The 26,413-nt window shown below is 47.7% G+C and overlaps 1 protein-coding gene across 1 annotated transcript in view; it reads left to right on the top strand.

Moving 5' to 3' along the window:
* Positions 1-26,413, top strand: part of FOXJ3 (forkhead box J3) — a 107,354-nt gene that overhangs the window by 65,225 nt on the left and 15,716 nt on the right. Inside the window, exons 7-9 of the mRNA XM_082273187.1 lie at positions 696-1,409; positions 5,374-5,463; positions 19,960-20,151. Coding sequence (XP_082129313.1) covers positions 696-1,409; positions 5,374-5,463; positions 19,960-20,151 — 996 coding nt within the window. The remainder of the gene's footprint in view (positions 1-695; positions 1,410-5,373; positions 5,464-19,959; positions 20,152-26,413) is intronic.

Genomic DNA, 26,413 nt, shown 5'->3' with positions numbered 1-26,413 from the left:
TAAAATCCATTTCTCTGATGTTCATTGACGGACACAGCACCCACCCCTCTGTGGAGTTTAGTTCTTCTGACACTGCTTGTAACAAAACGGAGTACCTATAGCAGAGAAAGGGAGTGTACCCCCTGGGACTGCCCATAGGAGTAGCCAGACTTATTTTTTTTTCTGCCTAGTGTCCTACTCCTGTAGTGGGCAGTATAACCCAATGGTTAAGAATTTCAGGAGCTGTGTTCGTCAATGAACATTAGAGAAATGGATTTTACAGTAAGTCAAAAATCACATTTTACTATACTTTTCCGTTTCCCTTCCTTCATCCCTCCTTTTCCTATTAGCTAGGCCTATTTAGTAGTAGCAAAAATATCAAAATATTTCCGAACAATCAGGAAAGGAGGGATGCCATCATTGTGTCCAGACAGACTGTATAAGACTGCATGTCAGGCTTTTGAAGGTAAAGCTCCTTCTGAGTTTTACAGCTGATATCATAGATAGATATGGGTGTGAATGTTATATACACACGAACATATAAACCTTTTTTCCACTACAGTCATAAACAGCATGCACTGTGGTATATTTCTGCACATTTTAAGGCACAATTATGTTTTATTTTCTAAATTTCCATTTTTATTTTTTTTTTTTTTATAATGCTGCTGTACTATAACTGTATAGTGGCAATAACCGTGCCCATGTTTCTGTTTCAGGAATGCTGAATCTCCAGTCTGAGTCCTCCCAGCAGACACACTCGCCCTGTTCTTATCAGCACTCCCCTAGTAGCACAATGAGCTCTCAGCAACATGGTAGCCAAAGTAACCTGACAAATAGCCATGCCAGTAGTCTTGGCAGCACCGTAGGTGACTCCATGGGGCAAGTTCACATGTCTCACACTCCACTACACAGTCAGCAGTCCCAGCAGTCGCCACATATACACCACACTGTAGTCCACCATCAACAGCACCCAGCACAGCACGCATCTCACTGTCACCAACAGGTTTCACAGCACCAACCTCAGCATCCTCAGCAGCGGACCCCCCATCCGACACAGCACCCTGCCACCCATCCGGGACAGCATCAAGCCCAGCACCCTGCCACCCATCCGGCACAGCATCAAGCCCAGCACCCTGCCACCCATCCGGCACAGCATCAAGCCCAGCACCCTGCCACCCATCCGGCACAGCATCAAGCCCAGCACCCTGCCACCCATCCGGCACAGCATCAAGCCCAGCACCCTGCCACCCATCCGGCACAGCATCAAGCCCAGCACCCTGCCACCCATCCTGCGCAGCACCAAGCCCAGCACCCTGCCACTCATCCAGCGCAGCATAATACGCAACACCAGCATCTACAGCACCACGCCAACCACCAGCACCAACCCCTCACACATCAGACCTCTCTAACGCAGCAGTCCTACAGTTCAGGTAAGTGTTTGCTTCCAACACTCATTACAAGTGCAATACATTTTTTTTATTTAAATGTGTATCTCAAGTCAAAATGTAATAACCTTGATTAGAGTTTATTTTTTATCCCTGCAAAGTAGTAGTCAGTGTTTTGTTAATTGGAAGAGCTCCCCTCTTTTACTTTCTGGTGATAACTTTGCATCACTTTCTTTCCCGGGACAATAGTCACCAGGACAGATGAGGTAAACCTCTCCAGCGGGTACATAGATGGCAATAAAAATATAAGGGGATTTAATAATTTCCTGTTTCATACACAACTTTAAATATACTTGAAGTTGGCTCTGTATGGTACACTAACTGCAGTCTTTTTTTCTATTCGTGCAAGGGCACACCTGTTATAGTTCATTCAGTTGGTATTGAGTCAGGTAGGCCTTCTCCCTACAACTTAACGAGATTGTATAATCAAAATATAACACAGGTGATTGACTTCAAGTGAAATATATTGTAATAATTTGTGATTTGTGATGTGTCAGAAGGCTGACCATAATAACTGCTCAGAGGAACGCACCTATTATTTTGATATGTCCTTTGACCGGCCTTCTTCAGGGTTCCAATCTTCAGCCATTTGGCTGGGCCAAGATGATGCTACATGCGCAGCTCAGTGTACAGTGTGAACACGCAGGTAAGACTACTTTAATACAGAAGAGGCACAGTAGTTCTCTTCCGTATAAAAAAGAAAAAAGCCTGCCTGTTCACAAAGTATTTTTCTTAGGTTTCAATTTAAACACAAATTGGAAGTTTACTTTAAAGCTGGGCATATATTTTTAGATTTTTCATTTGTGAAAGATCGTTCCACAGAAGATTGGATGTGGCTATCTTTGACTCAAATCATTTTTGTTCGCCAGCAAAAAATGTTAATTCAATTGCCAAGTATTAGAGCTGCACGATTCTGGGAAAAATGAGAACCATGATTTTTTTTTTTTTTTTGCTTGGAATAAAATCAAGATTCTGACTAACTTTTTTTATTTTAAAGATTTACAACATCTGAACTTTAGTTCATCACACAAGGTGGCAATAAAAATTGATTCGCTGGAATCTTTGGTGTTTTATTTAGGTTATTTGGGCAAATGGCACTGATACTGGAGCTGACATTAGCAGGGAACGTTCCCTGCTGACGTCCATTCCGGTATCTATGCCATATGCGTTCCATGTTGACTCACCTGCGGCCGATGACATCCCCCTCTGGTACAGGCTACCTTTACCTTGCCATTTCCCTCACAAGATAGATACTGATGTCAGCATACCGGGGACCCTCTTGATCCCAGTCATATGATTTTACCTACTCAAACGTGAACTGCCAATTTTTACTGTGTGTCTTATTAAACCCATTATCACTGCACTGAGAATCGTGGACTGCTGGATGGAGATTTGAGGGGGTGTGAATTGAGATCACCATTTTTTTTTACGTTTATCAATGCAGCTCTACCTAGTATAGAACTTTAATGTTTGATTTTCAGTTCTTAACAATACTAAATGATAAATGCTCAAAGGGGAACAGAGAGGCAATTTCAGAGCTCCAGTTAGGGCATATTGAGTACCATGAGATATTGACTCCTCAAATGTTCAGTCATCCTAAAGATCGGTATCTCAGTCTTAATATACTGTAACTGTATCATTTTTCTTAGGCCCTGTTCACACCTGTGTGTTTTTCAGATCGTAAGTGCCGGTTTCCACTAGTGCGACTTGCTGTGCGACTTGACACATGTCAAGTCGCACAGCAAGTCAAAAGCCATTTGTTTCAATCTGGCCCGTTTTCACTGCCGCGACTTCAGTTGCGGCGACTTCAAAAGTAGTTCATGCACTACTTTTGAGCCAACTTCAGTGCGACTTCCCTCTATAATGAGGGACAAGTAGCACTGAATGCCGCAAGCAACTTTCACTACGAAGTCGCGCTAGAAGTAGCACGACTTCGTAGCCGCGGCAGTGGAAACGGAGCCTAAAATGCTCATCTCTGAACGCCCAACAAGCAAAATTCCATTAATTTCAATGGCCCCTGTTCACATATGAGCGTTTTGTCGTCTGAAGCAAAACGCCTGAAGCCCAAAAGTACATGAGCTTCTTTTTTGGCAGATTACAAGCGTTTTTGTTAGATGTCAATGCCTTCCTCCAAACGTCTACAAAAAACAATACGCTCAGGTGTGAATGGAGCCTAAGGCTGAGATGATGTAGTCAGTTTGCTGCAGGCGTGAGGAAGCATTTCCTCAGTCTGTTCTTCCTAGCAAGTCACAATGTGAGAGGTTGCAGCAGGAGGCTAATCTGTGCTAAGTGTTTTTGAACACTGCCAAGAGCTGCACGGACACAAAGGTGTGAAAATCTTGACCCTAGCTGAGTAGAGTTTAAATTATTTGTCCGGTAAAAGCGTATTTTGTTTGCATGAATTTGAAACCCTAGAAATGAAATTGATATGCAGTCAGATACACATTGTAAAAACACCTGTTACAGCAGGGAGTCTAAATATGACCATGCAATCTAATCTAGGCACCAGACTTAGGCTGGCCGTACATTATACAATTTTCTTGTACAATTTTCCTTTAGATTTGCCAAAATCATAAAATATGAGGTCAAGCCTAAACACTTTCAACTTGTATGCAATCAGGCAGGCCCTTGCACTTGGTTGAAGGTAAACCGAAAGGAAATTGAGTAAGAAAATTGTATAATGTATGGCCAGCTTTAGTCCAAGTGCGCTCCGTAATCTACATTCAGTAGCAGACCTGATCACGCACACCCCCTTTATGCCTCTACAATTATTTGTAAATTGAGCTCTGCCAGCATAAAGGAAGGGTCCAAAAAAAAGTTATTCATATATATTCATTGTAGGACACAGTTCTGCTATAGATTATCACCTACTGGGTATAGTGCCAAGTTGCAGGAGTAAGATGCTAGGTACAACCAGCACTGCTGATAGAAGTCACGGGGCCCCAAACAGCCTACCTAACAGGGCCCCCTCCTCCAAAAATCTCAAATGATTGCGGCAATATCTGCACCTCCACAGTGAGCGATTGGTACTGATCAATCAGGGTGATGTGTTCATTCGGGATGGGAGTACCCCCCTCACGATCCTGAAATAACCCACCTGTGTGCTTTCAGCAGCTGCTGGCAGGAGAGGAGGGAAATTCGGCAGCACTGCGGGGGAAAGGGGTACACAGGTCCCAGACAGCAGGGAGAAGGGGGGCGCAGATTCTAGAACCGATCCTCCTGCAATGCAGCCAAAGGAAGAAAAGTAGTCACAAGTGTCAGCAATAAGGCAGTACTGCTGGCCCTCCTTCTTGGCTGGTGCCCAGGCCCCCCCCCCCCTTTTAAACTGAGGCCTGGGCCCAGTAGCGAAGGGCTGGCTGTACTGCCTTATCACGGGTTACAACTAAAAAAACCAAGACAGCCAAGGGGTGGCCCCTCTGTTAGCCATAATCCCAATACTGTGGAACAAGCTCAATTAAATGACGCAGTGCAAAAAAAGCAAAATATTTAAACACAGGGCAGCAGCAAAGCCAGAGGGGGTGCCGTGTCCTACAATAACTGCAGAAAAAAACCTTTACAAGTAGAAAATTAAGCCTATTTTTAAGGCATTTTCAAGCAAATATTCTTTACTAAAGATGATGGGGACTATAAAGCAACAAAATAAAAGACCGAAGTTCATAAGTTGGGCTTTAACTGTACCTTCAGTTGTTAGCCTGGAGTTCTATATTTAAAATAAGGTGTAACATTTTGTCGGTGAATAGCTTTTTTTCCAAATTAGACACACTGGTATTCCCAAAGTAGTATATATAGAAAGTGGGGCAGCATTGTACAAAACGTGTGTTGTTTTCATAATGAATATTTTATTGTCATCTTTGTTGTGTATTGACAGTGAAACTGTGAGTAACAATTGAATGGGTAAAACTAAATGGCTGATTAAACTGTATGTTAAAGCATGCTGTTCTCCCCGCAGAATGGTACTCCACTTTGGACATGCTGAAAGAAAGCTGCCGAATTGCCAGCAGTGCCAACTGGTCTGATGTCGATCTCTCTCAGTTCCAAGGTATACACCGCTTCTACAACGAGCCCTGTTCATAAATTTATAGGGGGGTGGTGGTCTTCTCAAATATAATTTCTCTTTCGTTCATTGGCGGACACAGCTCCAGATTCTTTTTGACCATTGGGTTATGCTGCCCCCTACAGGAGTAGGACACTAGGCAGGAAAAACTTTTACCACATGGGGCAGTCCCAGGGGGGTATACTCCCACTTCCTGCCATAGGCATTCCGTTTTTTTTCTGCCTAGTCAGGAGTAAGGACCTAGTTCCTTGCTGGGATCTCTGGTCCTAGCATTTTTTCCCCCTTTTTTACATGGAATTTTTTTCCCTCTTTTAATTGTTTTCTGTTCCTACAATCAACTGCTGGACTGGGCGACGGACTGGATATTCTAGATCCTTACGGTCTCCCCAGTCCGGCCAGCCAGCATGTGCAGACCTCAGCTCCGCGCTAGGTCAACCACAAAATAGCCCCACTGGACAGAGGCTGGCCGGGGAGTTAAACGTATCGCGAGGACGCACACGACCTGGTCACGGCCTGAGTCGCAGCGTGCCTCTGGCCCGCAGCACCCCCATTCCAATGGTGGGGTGGTCTGCCTGGAGTGGTGCCCGCCTGGTTCCACGGTATGAGAAGTAGTGTCCTCTCTCTCCCCCCTTGCAGGTTTTGGGGTGGAGGTGGCCCCTCCCTCGGACTGTGGGACCCCCAGGTTTCCCTCCTTCTCTCCAGCCCCATTAGGGTCACCGTGGGTCTTCCGGAGCCGCTAATTGCGGCAAAGTGGCGCCTTCCCTGCGGGGGGTCATTGTGGGGGAGGTCAGCTTTGTTTGATGACAGCATGCCGCTGTTTTGCCTAGGGCACCCCCCTTTAGCGCTGCGGACCCTCTGGGTACCTTGCTTGTGCATCCGCATCATGGCGGGCCATTTATTTTCATGCAGGCCTCTATGGAGGGGCTCAGAGGGCGACCTGAAAATTTGTTGTTTCAGGGTGAGCTTGGTATGTTGCGACCCTACTGGGTCTGCGTCCACGCACTTCAAGTTTTCTCATAGTGTGGATGTTTCCTCTTCTACTGCAGCCACGCATGCAACGACGCTGGTGGATGCACTAATTGTATCGGTGCGGGCAACTTCAAAAATTCGAGGATGCTGCTGCTTCGGAGGTGCCAGTCTCCTTTGATACCCGCAGCTCACCAAAAGCCGCAGAAGGTGTCCCCTTTTTCCGCCTATTTGACAAAATTGTCGCAAGTCAGTGACCTAAACGCATTATGTCGGTGCCTTAAAGTTTTCGCTAGATGGTATCCCTTTGAAGAGTGCTGGTTTTAAAAAAAAATTAGACAGTCCCACGTGTGGTGGATTCTCTGGTTTTTCAGGTCGAATAACTCCACTTTAATTCCTGTGGACGGTAGAGCTGAGATTTTGGTCCGCCACATGTTTCCTGTGGCCGGTTCGCTCCTTTGGCCAGTGTTCACCATAGCATTGGTGTTCCAGACTTTAACGGAGTGGGAAAAGCTTTTGTGCCAGGATCTGGAGGCAGACCAGTTGGTGCAGGGGGTTGCAGTTTTGTCTGTGGTGCCTCTCTGGATGCGGTTCCCTTGGTTTCTAGGCTGTCCGTGACAGCAGTGGTCCTTCTGCGCATGATATGGCTGAAATGCTGGTCTGCAGACCTTCCAGTCTTCCAAGACTGCCTTATCGGTTCTCCCCTTTTTGGGGAATCGCCTGTTTGGATCGTCCTGGATGATATCCTTAGGGTCTTGCAGGGGGGGAAGAGTACTCTTCTTCCACAGGCTGCCAGGGGCGAGGAGTCTCTTCACAGAGAGCGGGTTCTTCCAGACCTGCAGACAAGCCCTCTTTTGCCTGAAGGGGCGCCGTCACCCGTGTCTGAGGTGGGGGGATGTCTTTGTTTCTTTCTGGACCCATGGACCTTCCTGTATCAAGACAGGTAGGTCCACGAGCTGATCTGGTCCGGCTACAAGATCAGGTTTCGGTCTTATCCTCGAGTGGGGTTCTTTCCTTCCAATCTGCATTTGTCCATTTTGTCTGCAGGGTCTCTTCGGGGCAGTGCAAGTCTTTCTACTACAAGGGGAGATTGTTCCGGTTCCAAAATTTGAAAGTTTTCAAGGTTTCTAGTCAAATCTGTTTACAGTTCCCAGGAAGGAAGGCAATGTACGTCCAATCTTGGACCTCAAGGCTTTGAACTGCTTGTGCGGGTACAGAAGTTCCTAATGGGGTCCATTCGTACAGTAGTGGCATCCCCACATCAATGATGCTTACCTTCATATTCCATTATATGTCGGTCATCAGCATTTCCTCCCCTTGCTGTGGGTGAGGAACATACTCAATTCATGGCATTACCCTTTGGTCGCTGCAGCGCCTCAGGTATTCACAAAAGTGTTGGTGTTGTAGCGGCAGCCGGGGATTGCGGTACTGGGTACCTAGACTATCTTCTTCTACGAGCAGAGTCTCTGACTGCTAGAGTCTGACTACTGTAAAGGACGACCTGGAAATTACTGTGCAGACTCTGTAGTAGTTTGGTTGGAAATTGAGCTTCCAAAAACCTGCTCTGGTTCTGTCCACTAAGTTGGACTATCTGGGCCTGGCTCTGGATCGGCTTCAGCCAGGTGTTTTTTTTCCAGGGGAACAAAAACGCCAAGGCTAAAGGATGCAACTCTGCTTCTGTTGTTCTGCAGTCGGTCTTATTTCTGGACTTGCGTGCCGGTGCTGTCTGCTGGTGTCTAGCTTTGAGGCGATTCCGTTTGCACAGATCCACTCCAGCATTTGCAAAGAAAGATTCTTTCCAAGTGGGACATGGATCCACAGTCTCTAAATAATCCTTCCTGCCCCTGTACTGGACGGTGGTCCCTGCGGTTGCCAGCCTATCCAGGTGAGGAGGCGTTTTGGGTCCGGATGGGCTTAAGGGTTCTGGACTCTGGGGATGTCAAGACTATCGATCAATAAACTGGATCTTCGGGTGATGAGATTTGTCTGGCTCGTTGAACAAATCTCCTTCAGAAGTGCCAGGTACAGATCTATCGGACAATGCCACGGCTGTGGCGTAGGTCTATCACCAAGGGGGCACAATAAGTGTCCTGGCGGCTCGGAAGGTAGCCGGCATTCTAAGGATCAGCTATGTCTGCGGTGGGAAACTCCCGAGGTGGACCTGTTGGCCTTTCCTCTCAACAGGAAGATACAGAGAATTGTGGCAAGGTCTCTGGATCCTCTGGCCGACATCAGGCGCACTGGTGTCTCCTTGGGGCCAGTATCTTCTGATATGTGCTTTTTCCCCGCTAAAACTTCTGCAGAGTCTCCTGCGAAAGGATCGAGGCAGAAGGGATCCGGTCATCCTAGTGGCTTCAGACTGGCCTCGCCCGTCTTGGTACGCCAATCTGGTACGGCTGGTCGCCGATGCCCTTTGGAGACTTTCCCTCAGAGAAGATTTATTGGACCGGGGGCCAATCCTCCATCCTGCTTTACAGTCGCTGGCTTTAACGGCTTGGCCGTTGAAGGCCAGATTTTGCGGGATAGGGGGTCTGAATCGGTGATTCCCACGTTGTAAAAGACTAAAAAAATCTACCTCCCTAGGAAGGTTTTACAATCATGCTGGAAGGCGTACATTGCGTGGGGTTCATCCTCGTTCCGTTTCGGGGGCTCGGATTTTTGCATTCCTCCAATGAGGTGTTGAGTAGCGCCTGGCCTTGGGTACCGTCAAGGGCAGGTTTTCGGCCTTGGCGGTCACCTTTTTTTTTCAGGGGGTTCGCTACTTGGCCACCCAGTTCGGTCTCCGTTGCTTCCGTGGGATCTCAATTTGGTGCTGTCGGTTCTCCAGTACCCGCCTTTTGGAAATATTTGTGTGGTTCCTCTGCTTACATTGTCCCAAAAGGTAGCCTTCTTGGTGGCTATTACTTTTACCTGGTAGTTCAGAGATAAGGTGGTGCTTCACCCTTTTCAGTCATTCCTTTCTAAGGTTGTTTCTGGTTTCCATCTGAATAAAGACATTGTTTTGCCTTCCCTGTGTTCTAAGCCTGAACATCTAAAGGAGATTGTGGGCTACGCTCCTACACTGTGACCTGGAGGGGGAACGGCTCCCCCTGCCTTTGCCGTCTTGGCTGCAGTTTTTGTGATGCCTCTTTGACTGCGGCTCCCCTGATGGGTCGCCTCTTTTGGCAGTGGTCCTTTGGCGTGTTTTTTGGCTCAATCAAGCGCTGGTCTGCAGATCCAACTTTAAAAAAAAAAAAAAAGGCCTTGACTGCGCTTCCTTTTCAAGAAGATCGCCTGTTTGGAGCTACCCTAGATTACTTGGGGACAAGGCTCCTTCTGCATGAAGGTGCGTCCTCCCCTGTATCGAAGGTGGGGGGGACATCTTCGCTGGTTTCCGGACCCGTGGACTTTCTGGGTGCAAGACAAATGGGTCGATTAAGTCATTCGGTCGGGCTACAAAATCTAATTTTGCTCTTGTCCCTCTGCAAGGTTTTTTTCTTCCAACTTGCGCCTGTCCCTAGACCGTTTACAGGGCCTGTTTGGGGCGGTTTGAGACTTCAAGTGATGATTGTCCTGGTTCTGACCTCGGAACGTTTTCAGGGTTTTTACTCAAACCTGTTCACAGTTCCCAGGAAGGAAGGAAAGTGCGTCCAATCTTGGACCTCAAGGCGGTAAACTGCTTTGTGCGGGTACAGAAGTTCAGAATGGAGTCCATTTGAACGGTGGTGGCATCCCTGCGTCAGGGGGAATTCCTCGCCTCTATTGATTCAAGGATGCCTACCGTCGCATTCCAATATGTGCCAGTCACCAGCATTTTCTCCGCTTTCCTGTGGGAGAGGAGCATTATCAGTTTGTGGCGTTACCCTTTGGTCTCGCACCTGCTCCTCGAGTCTTTACAAAATTGTTAGCCCTGGTTCTAGCTTTGCTACGTCAACAGGGGATCCCGGTACTGGGCTACTTGGACGATCTTCTGTGAGCAGAGTCTCCCTCTGCTCTGGTGGAGAACCTGAAGATCGCAATACGAACTCTGCGGGAGTTCAGCTGGATTCTGTATTTTCAGAAGTCTGCTCTGGTTCTATCTGGGCCTGACTCTGGGCTCGGCCTTAGCTAGAGTGCTCCTTCTTCTGGACAAACTCCAGAAATTGCAGGCTCCAATTCAGTTTGCACAGTTCCATATGAGGTCCCTGCAAAGCACTTCTGACCAAATGGGAAGTGGAGTTGGAGCATGAAGGAGTCTCTAATATGGTGGCTTCGTTCTTCGGCTTGGAAATTCCTTCCTCCCCTTGTATTGGACAGTGGTCACCATGGATACCAGTCTGTCCAGCTGGGGAGGCGTCCTTGGCAAGTATTCTGCTCAGGGGATCTGGATGCTGGAAGAATCTAGACTCCCAAGCAATGTCTTGGAACTCCGAGCGATCAGACTGTGTCTGGATCACTGGACGGATCGTCTTCAGGGTTGTCCAGTATGCATTAAATCGGACAATGCCACTGCCGTGGCTTATGTCAATCACCAAGTGGGCACAAGAAGTGGCCTGGCGGCTCTGGAGGTAGCCGGCATTCTAAGGTGGGCAGAACGGTTATTCCAGCCCTCTCCGCCGTACACATTCTTTGGGTGGAAAATTGGCAGGCTGATTACCTCAGTCAGCAGGTGTTTGGACCACAGGGAGTGGTCCCTTCATTCGGAGGGGTTTCATCAGCTGTGTCTCTGGTGGGGCAGCACTGAGTTGGAACTGTTGGCATCTCGGCTCAACAGAAAGGTTTATAGCTCAGTCAAGGGATCCTCTGGCGGACGCCACAGACACGCTGCTAGCCCCATGGGGTCAGTATCGTCTGATTTATGCCTTCCCTCCTCTTAAGCTTCTGCCGAGACTTCTACGCAGGATCGAGGCAGAAGGGATTCTGATCATCTTAGTGGCTTTGGACTGGCCTCGCCGGGCTTGGTACGCCGATCTGGTGCAGCTGGTCGCTGACGTTCCTTTTTGGCTTCCTCTCAGGGAGGATCTGCTGTCCCAAGGACCGATCTTTCATCCTGCTTTACAGTCTCTAGCTTTGATAGCTTGGCTGTTGAACTCCAGGTGCTGAAGGATAGGTGTTTATCTGAGTTGGTGATTCCTACACTGTTGAAAGATAGGAAATCTACTTCTAGGAAGATCTACCATCGTACGTGGAAGGCGTTCATTGTGTGGTGTTAGTCTCTTGGGGTTTTCCTTGCTCCTTCTCGGTGGCTCGGATGTTTATCTTCTTTCAACGGGCGGTTAAACAGAAGTTGGCCTTGAGTACCATTAAGGGACAGGTGTCGGCTTTGGCGGTCTTCTTCCAACGACCTATGGCCACACACTGCCTGGTGCGTACCTTTCTTCAGGGTATCTGACATTTGGCTCCTCCAGTGCGGGCTCCGTTCCTGCCTTGGTATCTTTAATTTGGTGCCTTCAGCTCTACAGAAGCCTCCCGTTGAAAATATTTGTGAGATTCCCCTGCCCCCGCAGGGTGTCGGAACTGGCAGGGTTATCCTGTTCTTACTGGCTATTCACAGGGATAAGGTAGTTATTCTCCCCTTTCTGTCTTTCCTTCCAAAGGTTGTCTCTGATTTTCATTTGATTTAAGACATTGTGTTGCCTTTTTCTGTGTCCCAGGCCTAAACATCTGAAGGAAATTGCCTTGCATGCCTTGGGTGTGGTCCGGGCAATTGGGGTATACCTGGCAGCTACTGAGTCTTTCAGGAACTCAGACTCTTTGTGCTCACAGATTGACCTCAAAAAGGGTTGTCTGCTTCCTCTGCGACCATTTCCAGGTGGATCAGACAGTCTGTGGTTCAGGCCTATTCCCTGTGGTTCCTCCTTTCCCTGTGAAGGCGCACTCTACTGGGGCGCTTAATGCTTCCTGGGCTTTCCCTCATCAGGCATCAGTGACGCAGGTTTGCAAGGCGGACACCTGGTCGTCTGTGCACACGTTTACAGAGTTGTATAAAGTGGATATGTTGGCATCTGCGGATGCTTCTTGTGGGCGCCAGGTTTTGCAGGCTGCTGTTTAAGAGGACCTGATGCTATTTGAGGGTGGGAAGTTTTTTTTTCAGGTGGGCTCCATTGTTTGGTTGAGCTCCTGTTGCCTGGTTGGTTAATGTTTAGCCTTGGGAATTTTTTTGTTGTTCCCGCCCCTCATGTTTAACACTGCTTTGTGATGTCCCAATGATTATGAATATCAGGAGCTGCGTCTGTTAATGACGAAAGAGAATATGTGCCCAAAGGGCCTGGTATGGACTGGTAGGACGGGGCCCACACTTTTTTTTTTTTTTTTTTTAACCAGCACTTTTTATTATTATTCAGTCGTCAGTGGGGAAACCCATTAACAGCAGATGCCCCATCAGTTAAGGATGCCGCTAACGGCTTCCCAGCCCTGCTCCTTAATCAACTTGCATTGTGCAGGGTGTTTGGCGGGAGTGAACACCCTGCAATTTAGGGGGTTCAGTGAATGGCCGAACAGGCAAATGTTCGACCCAAACTTATGCTCGGGCCATCCGTTCACACATCCCTACTCTCCACATTGTCACTTATAGTGCAGGACTTCTGGTCCTGCATTGTACCTGATGACAACAGAGTGCAACTGCTGGATGCAGCTCCCAAAGAGGAGAGGCTTCATGGAAGCGGTTGCACAGAGTGGAGGAGCCGGTTGGAGCAGGACATACTGTAAGTAAAACTACTTGAACATGAGACTAGTATATAGCATCCCCTGCCTGATCTGTGTCATCGGATCTGGGTCTGGCCCTGTTTCTGCGGAAGTGCCCCACACTGCTGAGTTGTAACCACGCTGTGTTCTATCAGATGGTGGGGATGCCCCCTTCATTCCGTTGGCTGCGCATGAGAAGGCGTAGGTTCATGCACTGATTACATCTGTGCGGGAATCTTGGAGGGGGAAGATGCAGCTGAAGCTGCTGCGAAGGTGAACTTTCCTTTGACACCCTCAAGCCGTCTCGTGCGGTATGGTGTTCCTTCCTCCATCCTGTTCTCATGGTCTTGGTCTATAACGATTAGGAGTGTCCAAAAACGCTCATTTGTCCTTTTCCTACTTGCCTTGCTGTAGGTACCTGTTTGAAGAGTCCACTCAGGAGTGGTCTTTGGGTGTATTTGGCTAAAGCCCTAGTCTGTGGACCAGTCTTCTAAGAAGGCTTTTTCTGATCTCCCCTTTGTAGGGGATCGCCTGTTTGGAGCTTCCCTGGATGACATCATTATGGGTCTCACAGGGGGAAGAGGAGTTCTTCCGCAGGCTACCAAAGGCAAGGAGCCCCGTACTAGATGTGGGCCCTTTCTTCTTGGCTCATAAGAGGCTTTTCTTGTCCCCCAGGGTCTCTGGATAAGGAATCAAAGCCCTTCAAAGCCTCCTTCGGAGGTTCCAAGAGAACCTTGTCTGGCAAGCCACAAGCGCGCTGTTTCAGACCTGCGGACAAGGCTTCCTCTGCATTAAGGGGGGGGACCCTCACTCGAATCGGGGATGGGGGGATGTCTTTGCTGATTTCAGGAACCGTGGACCTCCCTGGTACAGGACAAGTGGGCCCACGAGGTCCTATGGTCCAGGTACAAGATCGAGTTTTGTTATTACCCTCAGGAAAGGTTTCTTTTTGTTTTTTTCCCTTCCAACTTGCGCCTGTCCCCACAGCGCTTACGGGTTCTCTTTGGCTCTTTGGGGCAATGCAAGCCTTGCAAATTCCACGGGTAATTGTTCTGACTTTGGAACGTTTTCAGGAGTTTTACTCAAACCTGTTTGCAGTTCTCAGAAAGGAAGGCAAGGTGCGTCAAATTATGGACCTCAAGGCGCTAAACTGCTTTGTGCGGGTACAGCAGTTCCGAATTGAGTCCATTCGCACGGTGGTGGCTTCCCTACATCAGGGGGGGACTTTCTTGCTTTGATCGACATCAAGGACGCCTACCTTCACATTTCAATATGTGCTGGTCACCAGCGCTTTCTCTGCTTTTCCGTGGACGAGGGGCATTATCAGTTTGTGGTTTTACCCTTTGGTCTCTCCCCCACTCCTCGGGTCTTCACAAAAGTGTTGGCCCCGGTGTTAGAATTGTTGTCAGCGGGGGATCGTGGTCCTGGGGTACCTGGACGGTCATCTTCTGTGAGTGGCGTCTCCGATTTGTTCTGATGAAAGACGATAACTCTGCGAACTCTGAGGGAATTTAGTTAGATTCTGAACCTTCAGATGTCTGCTCTGGTTCCATCCACAAAACTGGACTATCTGGGTCTGACTCTCAGCCAGAGTGTTTCTTTCTCTGGAAAGACTCCAAAAATTGCAGGAGGCAATTCAGCTTCTGTTGTCCAGCAGAAGATCATCCCTCTGGGCTTGCATGCGGGTCCTGGGCCGGATAGTGCCTACCTTCAAGGCAGTTCTGTTTGCAAAGTTCGACTTTAGATATCTGCAAAAAGAGATTCTGGTGAAATGGGACAAGAATCCACAATCTATAGACCATCTTATCCTGTTGAGCCCAAGTATGAGAGGTTCCCTGATTTGGTGGCTTTGTTCTCCGACACTTCGACAGGGAAAATCCTTTCCCCCGCCTATACTGGACAGTTGCCACCACAGATGCCAGCCAGTCCGGGTGGGGAGGTGTCCTCTGCACTGATTGTGCTCAGGGGGTCTGGACTCTGGTAGAGCCCAGACTGCCGATCACTGTACTGAAACTCGGAGTGATCAGACTGTCTGGATTATTGAGCAATTGTCTTCCGAGGTGTCTGGTACAAATTTTATTGGACAAGGTCACGGCCATGGCCTATGTCAATCACTAAGGGGGCACAAGAAGTGTCCTGGCGGTTTGGGAAGTAGCTGGCATTCTATGGTGGGAAGACTGATTCGTTCCAGCCCTCTCTGCTGTACACATTCCAGCGGTGAAAATTTTGCGAGCTAATTACCTCAGTCGACAGGCGTTGGACTAGGGGGAATGGTTACTTAATTTGAAGGGGTTTCATCAGTTGTGTCTATGGTGGGGTACTCCCGAAGTAGACCTATTGGCCTCTCATCTCAACAGGAAGGTACAGAGCTTGTGACACGGTCTCGAGATCCTCTGGCCAATGCCACAGATGCATTAGTGGCTCCTTGGAGTCAGTATCGTCCGATTTACGCCTTTCCCCCTCTCAAACTTCTGCCAAGACTCCTGCAGAAGATTGAGGCGGAAGGGATTCTGATCATTCTAGGGTCTACAGACTGGCCTCGCCGGTCTTGGTACACCGATCTGGTACGGCTGGTCGCCGATGCTCCTTGGAGACTTCCTCTCAGGGAAGATCTGCTGTCCCAAGGGCCAATCTTCCATCCTGCTTTAGGCCCCTTTCACACATGCGGACCGTTCAGATCCGCCTGTCCGTTTTTTTGGCGGATCTGAATGGTCCCCCCATGCATTCCTATGGGGCATCGAATGTCAGCGGAGACCTGTCCTCTGACATCCGATCCGTCAAATCTGGACAGATGGAAACCCTCTTTTCCATCCGTCCAGCGGATCGGATGAGAACGGGCCGATGATCCGTTCCCATCTGATTTCCCCCATAGAGATGTATGGGGAACTGACAGCTGTGTCTCTGCACACAGCACAGAGAACAGCTAGCATCCTCCTGCTCAGCGGGGGATCGGCGGATCGATCCCCCGCTGAGAAAAACGGACTCCGTTCGACGGACGGAGTGTGTGAAAGGGGCCTTACATTACCTGGCTTTAACGGCTTGGCTGTTGAGAGCCAGGTGCTGAAGGATACAAGTTTGTCTGTCTGATTCTGTGATTCCTTCGCTGTTAGAGGCTTGAAAATCTGCCTCTAAGAAGATCTACCATCGTACTTGGAAGACGTACATTGCGTGGTGTGAGTCTCTTGTGATTCACCCTCGCTCTATTTCGGTGGCTCGGATCTTTGCTTTACTCCAATGGGGGGTTGAGCAGCGCCTGGCCTTGAGTACCATCAAGGGCCAGGTTTCGGCCTTGGTGGTTTTCTTTCAACGTTCATTGGCCACACATTTTTGGTGCGTACTTTATCCAGGGAGTTTGACATTTGGCTCCCCCAGTGCGGTCTCCATTGCCACAGTGGAACCTCAATTTGGTGTTGTCAGTTATCCAAGAATCTACCTTCAAAAATATTAGGGGGTTCCCCTGCTTACGTTGTCCCAGAAAGTGGCCTTTTTGGTGGCTATTACTTTTGCATGCAGGGTGTCAGAGCTAGCGGTGTTGTCTTGTCGTTCACCTTACCTGTTGGTTTACAGAGCTAAGGTGGTTTGGTGTCTGATTTCCATTTGAATTAAAACATTTTTTTGTCTTCCCTATGTCCCAGGCCTAAACATCCTAAGGAAATTGCTCTGCATTCCCTGGATGATGTTCGGGTACTCAGGGTGTACCTGGCAACTACAGAGTCTTTTAGGAAGTCAGACTTACTATTTCTACTCACAGTTGGACCTCAAAGTGTTGGCCGCTTCTGCATCGACCATTTCCAGATGGATCAGACAGACATTGATTCAGGCCTATTCAATTAGGGGTCAGGTTCCTCCTTTCCCTGTTAAGGCACACTCTACTCGGACACTAATGCCTCCTGGGCCTTCCGTCATCAGGCATCAGTGATGCAGGTTTGCAAGGCGGCCATCTGGTCATCTGTGCACACTTTTACAAAGTTTTGTAAAATGGATGTGTTGGCATCTGCGGTTTTGCAGGCTGCTGTTTAGAGGACCTGGTCCTCTTTGAGGATGTATTGTCTCCTTTCAGATGAGCTCCATTTGGTATGGTTGAGCTCCATGTTACCTGGTTGGCTATGGTTTAGCCTTGGGAATTATTTTCTGCTGTTTTCCCATCCTTCATTTTTAACACTGCTTTGGGACGTCCCAATAGTTAAGAAGAAGCCGGAGGTGTGTCCTGTCAATGAACGAAAGACAAAATGGAATTTTTGACTTACCATTAAATCCATTTCTCTGATGTTCGTTGACAGACACAGCACCCACACCCTCTGTGGAGTTAGATTTCTTCTAACACTGCTTGTAACAAAACTGAGTGCCTATAGAGGAGTGTGGTGTAAACCCCCTGGGACTGCCCATAGGCATAGTCAAGCTTTTTCCTGCCTAGTGTCTTACTCTGTAGGGGGCAGTATAACCCAATGGTTAAGAAGAATAAAGAGCTGTGTCCATCAATGAACATCAGAGAAATGTTTTTTACGGTAAGTTTAAAATCCCATTTTTAATGATTCCCTGGACGTAAACAAGCATTTTATCCTTGCAGTGTTGAGAGGAGCCCCATTGCAAGGCTAAATTTTGCCAGAGTACAGATCTTTTTTTACTGCTACACAGAAGCTGCTTTACACTGTGTACATGCATCCTGATACCCCATATGTGGTGATTGATTTGTCCTTTTGACTTTCAGGTTTGAAGGATAAGTTCACCTTTCATAACGTGTTACACCTGTATTCAGGGTGTAACCTGTTATGAATGCACTGGCCCATGCAAAGCCCCCCGCCACTGATCCCTGCTGTGACAGCAGACTGGGGATCTTCTCCCTGTGTCTGCTGCCACATTTCAAAAAAGGCATGGCTGTGTGGAGCTCCGCCCACCCGACCGCATAACTTTCGCGGCTGTCGGCTTGTAGTTTTCAATTAACAACCTCTACTCTGTAAGCGGTGTGGTAGTTCGAGTCTTTCAGAATGTATCGGCTTCCTTGTATGAGCTAGCCGATACACTGAAAGATCTGCAGGAGACCTGCATGGCATCAGCGATCTGCTAAAAGTGGGTACAATGCTTTCCAGGCTCCCATAACAAAAAAAATGAATGCGCATTTTTTTACCTGCAAAAAATGTGCATTTATTATTTTTCATCAAAAGGTGAACTTCTCCTTTTAACCTACAGATGTAATTCACCTTTAGAAGCTACATTCACAAAGTTTTCAAGGGTGTAAGGGTTGTACAAAGCTAATTGCAGCATCTGTCTGGTATTTTCAGTCTGTGTCCCCACTAGGCTAATTTCCCCTCACTTTCTGTTGGGACAGAAAGTAATCGGAAATATTTTTAGTGGGGACACAAACTGCAAAAAAGCACAGTTTTGTGAGATGGAAAAAGGGTTGGAGCCTTTTTTTTGTTACGGTATTTTACTACTTTTCCCAAAGACAAACACTGTCCCTCTGTCACAGGGACAGGAAGTAAGTTAACAGGCAATGCACATCAGTAACAACTGACCCTATTTACACCTTTCAAGTCTATTTAAAATTAATTAAGGCCAAGGTTATAATTTTATAATTGAGTTCAACACAGCTGTGTGTGGCTCTGAACAGGCACTCACATTGTAGAACTCTGTGATCACACAGATTCAGTGCCTACATGACCAGCTGTCACCCCAGCAGAGGAATTCTGCACAGCGTGCTGACACGGTAGTGAGGGCAAAACAATTTGTAGAAAAGTTGCAACTTTTCAAATTCCCCGTAACTGTACGGTCCTGAGATTGGGGGAAAACTTTGAAAGAGCCTCTGTATTGCACCTACGCTACACTGGTCCTATTTGGAATGCTCTGCAGGCTGCATTCCAAAAACTAGTCATTTAAAAAAATTAGAGCAATTTTACTGTTTTCAAAAAGTGTACTAACCCTAAAAAAAAGAAAAAAATACAATTAAAGAAGAGAAAAGTTTTTTTGCTTTTTCAAGTATTTTTTTTTTTTTTCTCTCACTGCAACCAGAACTAGAAAAATGGCGTTGGCCAAAGTTCTGCTTTTATAAGTAGATTTATGGTAATATGTTTCACATAATGGTTTAAAAAATTATATAGTGTCCCTTTAATATCACATTGTACAATTTCTAGATAAGTCTGCAGAAAAGGAACTTAATCCCGGGAATTAGCGCCAATGATTGCTGCTTGCCTCTAGAGATTTAGTAGGCGGTTATTCAAGTCCTGGAATCTTACAATAAATATTCAGCTGCAAGGAGTAGTCTGACATCTGTATACAGAGGCTATAGACTGCGTATGCTCTTGTGCTCACATCCCCTGCTAACGAATGGACTGCACAAGCTCCCAAAGCATGATTTGTAGATAAAAAAGAAAAAAAACAGCCACTTCTCCAGCTCAGCTGTTTTCTAGACAAACTCCAAATTGCCTGTTTTTCAATGTGTCCTAATCACACCATAATACAACGCATGCATGTCAATAGATGTTAAAATGTATGTCAACGGACGTCAGCACGCGTTAAAATGGGACTAAAATGAATGGAAATGTACGTGCAGTTTCCATACGTTTTAGCGCAAGTCAGTGTGAATTGGCCCTTAGTCCATAGTAAATCTTCATTTATTTGACGGTATTAGGATTACAGGTTCTTCTTATTTCTTCTGTAAGAACTAGTGGGTGAGATAATGTAAGAATTCCATTTTAACATACAATGTGTCCAGAGAAAGGCGTTTCATTTCAGAAGCCACGTTGAAAAGTTGCAGTTGTATGCTGTTAGGAAGCACAGATAGTTCTCATTTCTGATTCTCAGACAAGTGTGGGTAGTAGTAGGTTCATAGGGTTCTGTAGATGCTGTTAACACAGATTTTGTTTCCTCTGGTTTTAGGTTTGATGGAAAGCATGAGACAAGCAGACCTGAAGAATTGGTCACTTGATCAGGTCCAGCTGGCAGACTTGTGCTCCTCCCTCAGCGAGTTCTTCAATCACACCGGCTTCATCCATCCACAGAGCAATGTTCAGTCACCCGTGTGCCACGGTAACATGCACAGCTCCAAACCCTCACAGCACCTCAGCACAGGCAAGTCTTGGCACAAGTTTTTTTTCTTTTTTTCTTTTTTTTTTTTCTTGAATGTCTTGTGGAGTTTCTAATACTAGTCGATACAACAGTGTGTAATTGACCAGCTTATCAAAGGCTGATATCCATGCTGCGTAGGTCCTAAGCTGCCCTCTGTTCTACTACTATATTATCAGAGCTGATGGGCAGTCTTCCACCCCCCTGAAATCTCTGGTCATCCCAAGTTTAGAGCGTAATGAATGAATTGTAATATGATAGCTGGCAGATCACTGTAAAACATAAAGAGAATGATGGAACTATTGAGCTGAGTTTTATATAGTGGTCCAAATTTCCATACATTCCAATATGTGCCGGTCACCCGCGCTTTCTCCGCTTTGACGTGGGCGAGGGGCATTCATTTTTTGGCGTTTACCTTTTGGTCTTGCCTCCACTCCTCGGGTATTCACAAAGTGTTGGCCCCGGTGCTAGCATTTTTGCGTCAGCAGGGATCGTGGTACTGGGATACCTGGACGATCATCTTCTGCGAGCAGGGTCTCCAACTGCTCTGATGGACACCTTGGAAGATTACTCTATTTCTGAGGGAGTTTGGTTGGATTCTGAACCTTCAGAAGTCCTGCTCTGGTTCCATCCACAAAACTGGACTTACTCTGTGGATTCGGCCTCAGCCAGAGTGTTGCTTCCTCTGGAAAAACTACAGAAATTGCAGGAGGGCAATTCAGCTTCTGTTTTCCAGCAGAAGGTCATCCCTCCGGGCTTGCATGCGGTGCTGGTCCTGATGGTGTCTACCTTCAAGGCGGTTCCATTTGCACTGTTCCACACGAGATCTCTGCAAAAAAGAGATTCTGGGGAAATGGGTCAAGAATCCACAGTCTCTAGAGGTGGCTTTGTTCTCCAGCACTTCGACAGGGAAATCCTTCTCCCCCTGTACTGGGCGGTTGTCACCACAGATGCCAGCCTGTCCGGTTGGAGAGGCGTCCTCGGCACAGCTTGTGCTCAGGGGGTCTGGACTCTGGAAGAGTCCAGACCGCCAATAAATTTACTGGAACTCCGAGCGATCAGACTTTGTCTGGATCATTGGACAGTTAGTCTTCAGGGGTGTCCGGTATGAATTCAATGGCCTATGTCAATCACGATGGGGGCACAAGAAGTGTCCTGGCGGATCAGGACATAGCCAGCATTCTAAGGATCTGCTGGGATCTGCAGTCCTGGCATTTTTTCCCTTTTTAAATATGATTGTTTACTTTTCTTTACTATTTTTTTTTTTTGTTCCTGTGATTTTTTTATTTTTATTTTCACAAAAACTTTTTTCTGATTTGTGCATGGCTCTGATTAACCCTTTATTATCCATGGAGCCTCTGGAGCACGTATCACCACATGATCCACTCCTGGAAGCTGTGGGACCCTCTGGGTCTCAGTCTGCCCTGGCGGCCATGACGGCAGCCCTGCAGTCACTAGTATCCAAAGTAGATATGGCCCTGCAAAGGAGGCCTAGCAAGAAGCGCCCCCCACCTTCACCTGTATCCTCTGCTTCCTCAGATTCTGAGGTGGATCTGGCCGTTGCGAATAAGAGTCAGCCCACTGGGTCTGCATCCACGCACACCGAGTGCTCTAATAGTAAGGATGAGTCGTCGTCCTCCCCAGCCGCGCATGAAAAGTTCTGGTTGAGGCCCTAATTGTGTCAGTGTGGAAAACCTAAAAGTTGGAAGACTCAGAGGATGCAGTTTTAACACATGCAAATCTTCCAAGGTACCTAAGGTGTTCCCCTTTCCTGTCTATTTTAACGAGATTTGTCACTAGTAAGTGGGGTTCCCCGAAATATGGTTGGAATACCTAATCGTTTCGCTAGGAGATATCCTTTGAGGAGTCTCTTCTGAAGAAACGGATGGTTCCACCGTCGGTGGACTCTCAGGTTTCCAGGTTCAATAAGGCCACATTGTTACCAGTGGAGGATTCCCCATGCTTTAAGGACCCAGTGGACAAGAGAGCTGAGGCTCTGGTCCAGTACCTATTCACTGTGGCTGGTTCAATTTTGAGACAGAGTCAAGCTTTTTCCTGCCTAGTGTCCTACTCCTGAAGGGGGCAGTATAACCCAATGGTTAAGAAGAATCAGGAGCGGTGTTCGTCAATGAACATCAGAGAAATTAATTTTACGGAAAGTCAAAAATCCCATTATTCCAGTCTTCCTGAGTCAGACTATTGCCTAGTTCCTGCTCCCAGTCTCGAACATAAGGGTGATTGGGAAATGCGGAAACAGTAGAGTGCAATATATTTTGGATACTTTTCTTTCTTTTTTGCTTTGTATTCTTCTTCAATTGACTTCAATCATGATTCCTCAGTACATACAGTAGCTGCTTGAATTGTTCTCTACATAGCAGCTATAGTTTAGCATTTCAAAGTCACGCTTAGGAAAGGCCATATCAGGTCTTGTCTCGCACTTTGGACCTAGTCGTATCACCATTATGCAAGTGCAACATGTCTGCACAGAGAGGGCAATCCCATAACTACAGGTCACACTAGCTCATACTCTCCTACTGGTTCCAAATAGCATCTCAGGGAATCGACGCCTGCTATCCGGTGACCCTGTATAAATAGAGTATACATTATAGGTGTCTCCTTCTGTTCTGCCGAATGTGGCAGAATCCTCTTCCAGGTCATCAGTAGCCTCTACTGCAACTCAAGACCTTGTGGCCAGGATCCCCTAATTTCTCACTCAGTGCAGTGTCTCTCTCCTCCTCCTACTACTAACTACTACTAACTACTACGCAGAGTTTGGCCTCTGTCTTGTGTTGGCAATGAAAAACAAGAGAAGGGCGAACCGACCTCATGCATTACCACTAAAAAGGTTTATTTAAAGTCCAAAAAAGCAACATACATTGTACTCCCAAAAATATGATAGTTGCACGCATGCAAAGACAATGGAACTAATTGTCTCCCAAGACAGCCAGGATACCCCTACGGTGATGTGATGGTATCCACACATACCTGGCTGACGCGTTTTCGAGGGAGGACCCTATCACTCCCTGTCACTCAAAGTACATGATCTTCTTTTTTGGCAGATTACAGGTTTTTTTTTTTTTCATTGGTCACTCGTCAACCTAAAAACCTGTGCAAACACAAACAAAGACTGAAAAACCCAACGCCTAGATGTAAACGTAGCCTTAAGAGCTGGGAGATGACTATAAACACGTTTTAAAATGTATCATTTTGTTTTTTTTTTAGATCAACGGAATTATTTTGGTCTGTGAATGAGATCAATTTAACCACATGAAGACCAAGCCTTTTTCTGACACTTGTTTCTTACAAGTTAAAAATCAGTATTCATCTTTCGTTCATCGATGGATACAGCACTCCATAAATCATAACTACTGGGTTATATTGCCTCCTCCAGGAGTAGGACTAGGTAGAACAAAAAACACCTGGCTTGGGAGATCTACTTCTACAATCAGCTGCCGGGCTGGGCGACAGGCTGGATAATCTAGATCCAGTGCCCCCCCCCCCCCCCCAACCAGCAAGCGCGTGCAGACCGCAGCTACGCACTAGGTACGTTGCGACATCACGGACAGGCTGGCCCGTGAGTTAAACGTCTCACTGGGTCGCATACTACTAGGCTTGGGTCTGAGTCGCAGTTGTCCCTTGGCCTACAGCTCCCCTACTTCGGTGGCGAGGACTCTGTCTGGAGCATTACCCGCACCATGGAAGGGTAAGTACAGTCCCCCCCCTCTCCCCTTTTGGCGTTTTTTGGGGTGGACGCGGGTAACCTCCAGGGATAGTCGGACCTGCCTGCAGGTTCCCGCCTCCCACCCTTAAAAATTCCTCAGTGAGCTTGGCTTCCCGTACTCCCTTTCCCACTGTCTGGACCTGGAGTCTGGTGGGGGTCCTAGGGCAGAGGATGCAGTGGAGACCCCTGGGGTCTCACCCGCTATCTTCACTCTGTAAGAGTCCTGGGATAGTGTGCCCTGCCCTGGTAGTCTGGAGGGGTCCCAGTATAGGAGACCCCTAGGTGCATGCCCCACTGTTTGCAGTGTGGGTATAGTGCAGGGGGGTCCCAGTGCAGAGAACGCAGCAGAGTCTCTCCTAATGTGTGTCCTACCTTTTGGGGGGAGGGGGGGTCCCCTTGCAGAGGGTGCAGGGAAGATCCTGGCAGCATGCTTCCATGTTTGTGTAGCCTGACGATGTCACGGGGGCTTTTTTCCCTTAGTCTGGCTGGTCTTGCGCTGGCGGCCATGTTTGTGTAGCCCGATGTCACAGGGGCCATTTTCCCTTAGTCGGGGAGACGCTGGAGACAACTGAAGCCTCGTGGTAATGCCGAAGCTCCTCCTCTTCCTCCTCAGGGTCCTTTTCCTCCTCAGGGTCCTCCTCTTCCTCAGTTTCCTCTTCCTCAGTTTCCTCTTCCTCAGTTTCCTCTTCCTCAGTTTCCTCTTCCTCAGTTTCCTCTTCCTCAGTTTCCTCTTCCTGTGCCCGGGGGATATATGAACAGGGATGGCATCCATGATGATGCTGGCTCTGAATTCTCCGCGCTCCTCTGATCGGTAGGGTGAGTCCTTGGAGGTCTGTTATCTCTCTCCCTCTCCCTCTCCCTCTCTCTCTCTCTCTCTCTCCCCCCCCCCCCCCCCCGATAGGTACCCTGAGCCTTGGAGGGATCCTTTAGTGGTGCCAAAAGCTCGTTTTTGTACTGCAAGGTCTTCTTTTCCTTATGGAGCCTCAGGGTCACATCTCCCCCCCACTGACCCCCTCATGGAGGTGGGAGGTCCCTCGGAACCCCATCTTCCCATGGTTGCACTGATGGTGGTCCTGCAGTCCTTAGTGTCCCAGGTGGAAGTGGCGTGTGAGCAAAGGCCCAGGAGGAAGCGTTCCCTCCGATTCTGAGCCTGATGCTGGGGCTTAATAATCACACCCCCAGAGCCATCCCATAGTGAGGATTATTTCCCCCGTGGTTGCAGCAGCGAATTAGAAAGTGCTTGTAGACACATTTAATACTACAGTGCTTGAGACTTTAAAAATGGAGGATGCGGCTGATGTAGCCACGGATGTGGCTGTGTTGTTTGGTACGCATAAATCACCTTGCACTCCAAAGGTGTTTCCTTATGTGCCTTATATTGACAGGTTTTCTTGTGAGGGATCGAAACAACCAAATTACTTTTTATGGTCCCCAAACATTTTACTGTATGTTACCCATGTGAGGAGTCACTTTTAAAAAAGTGGACTAGTCCACCAGTGGTGGACCCTCCTGTTTCCAGGTTTAACAGAGCTACTGTGATCCCAGTAGAGGAATCTCCATCCTGTAAGGACCCGGCTGCCAGGAAAGCAAAGGCTGTGGTACGCAGCATGTTTACTATAGCTGGTTCGACATTGCAGCCAGTCTTTGCCTCAGCCCTGGTGTCTCAGACCCTAACTAAATGGGCCCAGCTTTTGCGCCAGGGCCTAGGGGATGAGCAGATCCCTGCCGCTTATGTTGATTTAGAGAACCAGTTGGTCCAGGAGCTGCAGTTTATTTGTGATGCAGCTTTAGATACAGCTCCTGGGCTGTCCAAACTTTGTTTCAGGGGCGGTGATTAGGCGCGTGCTGTGGCTTAAGAATTTGTCTGCATGCCAAGCCTCTAAGAAAAGCTCTCATTGATCTACCCTTTCAAGGTGATTGCCTGTTTGGGGCTACCCTGGATGACTTTAAGGGTATCATGAGGGGGAGGGGGGGGGTACAGGTTCGGCTCCATAGGAGGATATTGAGGTTTGTGGCGAGATCATGGGTTCGTTCCTCTGGCAAACGCTGCAGGCGTCCGAGGGCCACAGTTAGGCCAGTACCCTCCTCGGGTCAGGTTTCTTCCGCAATTCCAGTTGTCCCAAGTTTAATGGCTTAGCTATTGAAAGCCAGGTACTGAAGGATAGAGTTCTGTCTGCATCCGTGATCTCTTCTATGGTGAAGGCAAGGAAGTCGTCTTCCAGCAAGATATACCATTGTAGATAGAAAAAGTGTACATTACTTGGTGTGAGTCGATTGGCGCTCATCCTTGATCCTTTTCTGTAGCTCGGATCTTAACCATTCTTTAACAGGGCGTTGATCAGAAGTTGGCCTTGAGTACCATCAAGGGCCAGGTGTCTGCCCTGGCAATCTTCTTTCAGCAACCCCCTAGCCATGCACTCTTTAGTTCGTACCTTCATTCAGGGGGTTTGAGATGTTGCTCCACCTTTATGGTCTCTCTTGCCGCCATGGGATTTAAATGTAGTGTTTTCGGTTCTCCAGAAACCTCCATTTGGGAATATTCGGGAG

Source organism: Pelophylax lessonae (assembly GCF_965119305.1).
Source record: "Pelophylax lessonae genome assembly, chromosome: 12".
In the NCBI taxonomy this organism is placed as follows: domain Eukaryota; kingdom Metazoa; phylum Chordata; class Amphibia; order Anura; family Ranidae; genus Pelophylax; species Pelophylax lessonae.
This window is presented reverse-complemented; position numbering and strand designations above follow the sequence as displayed.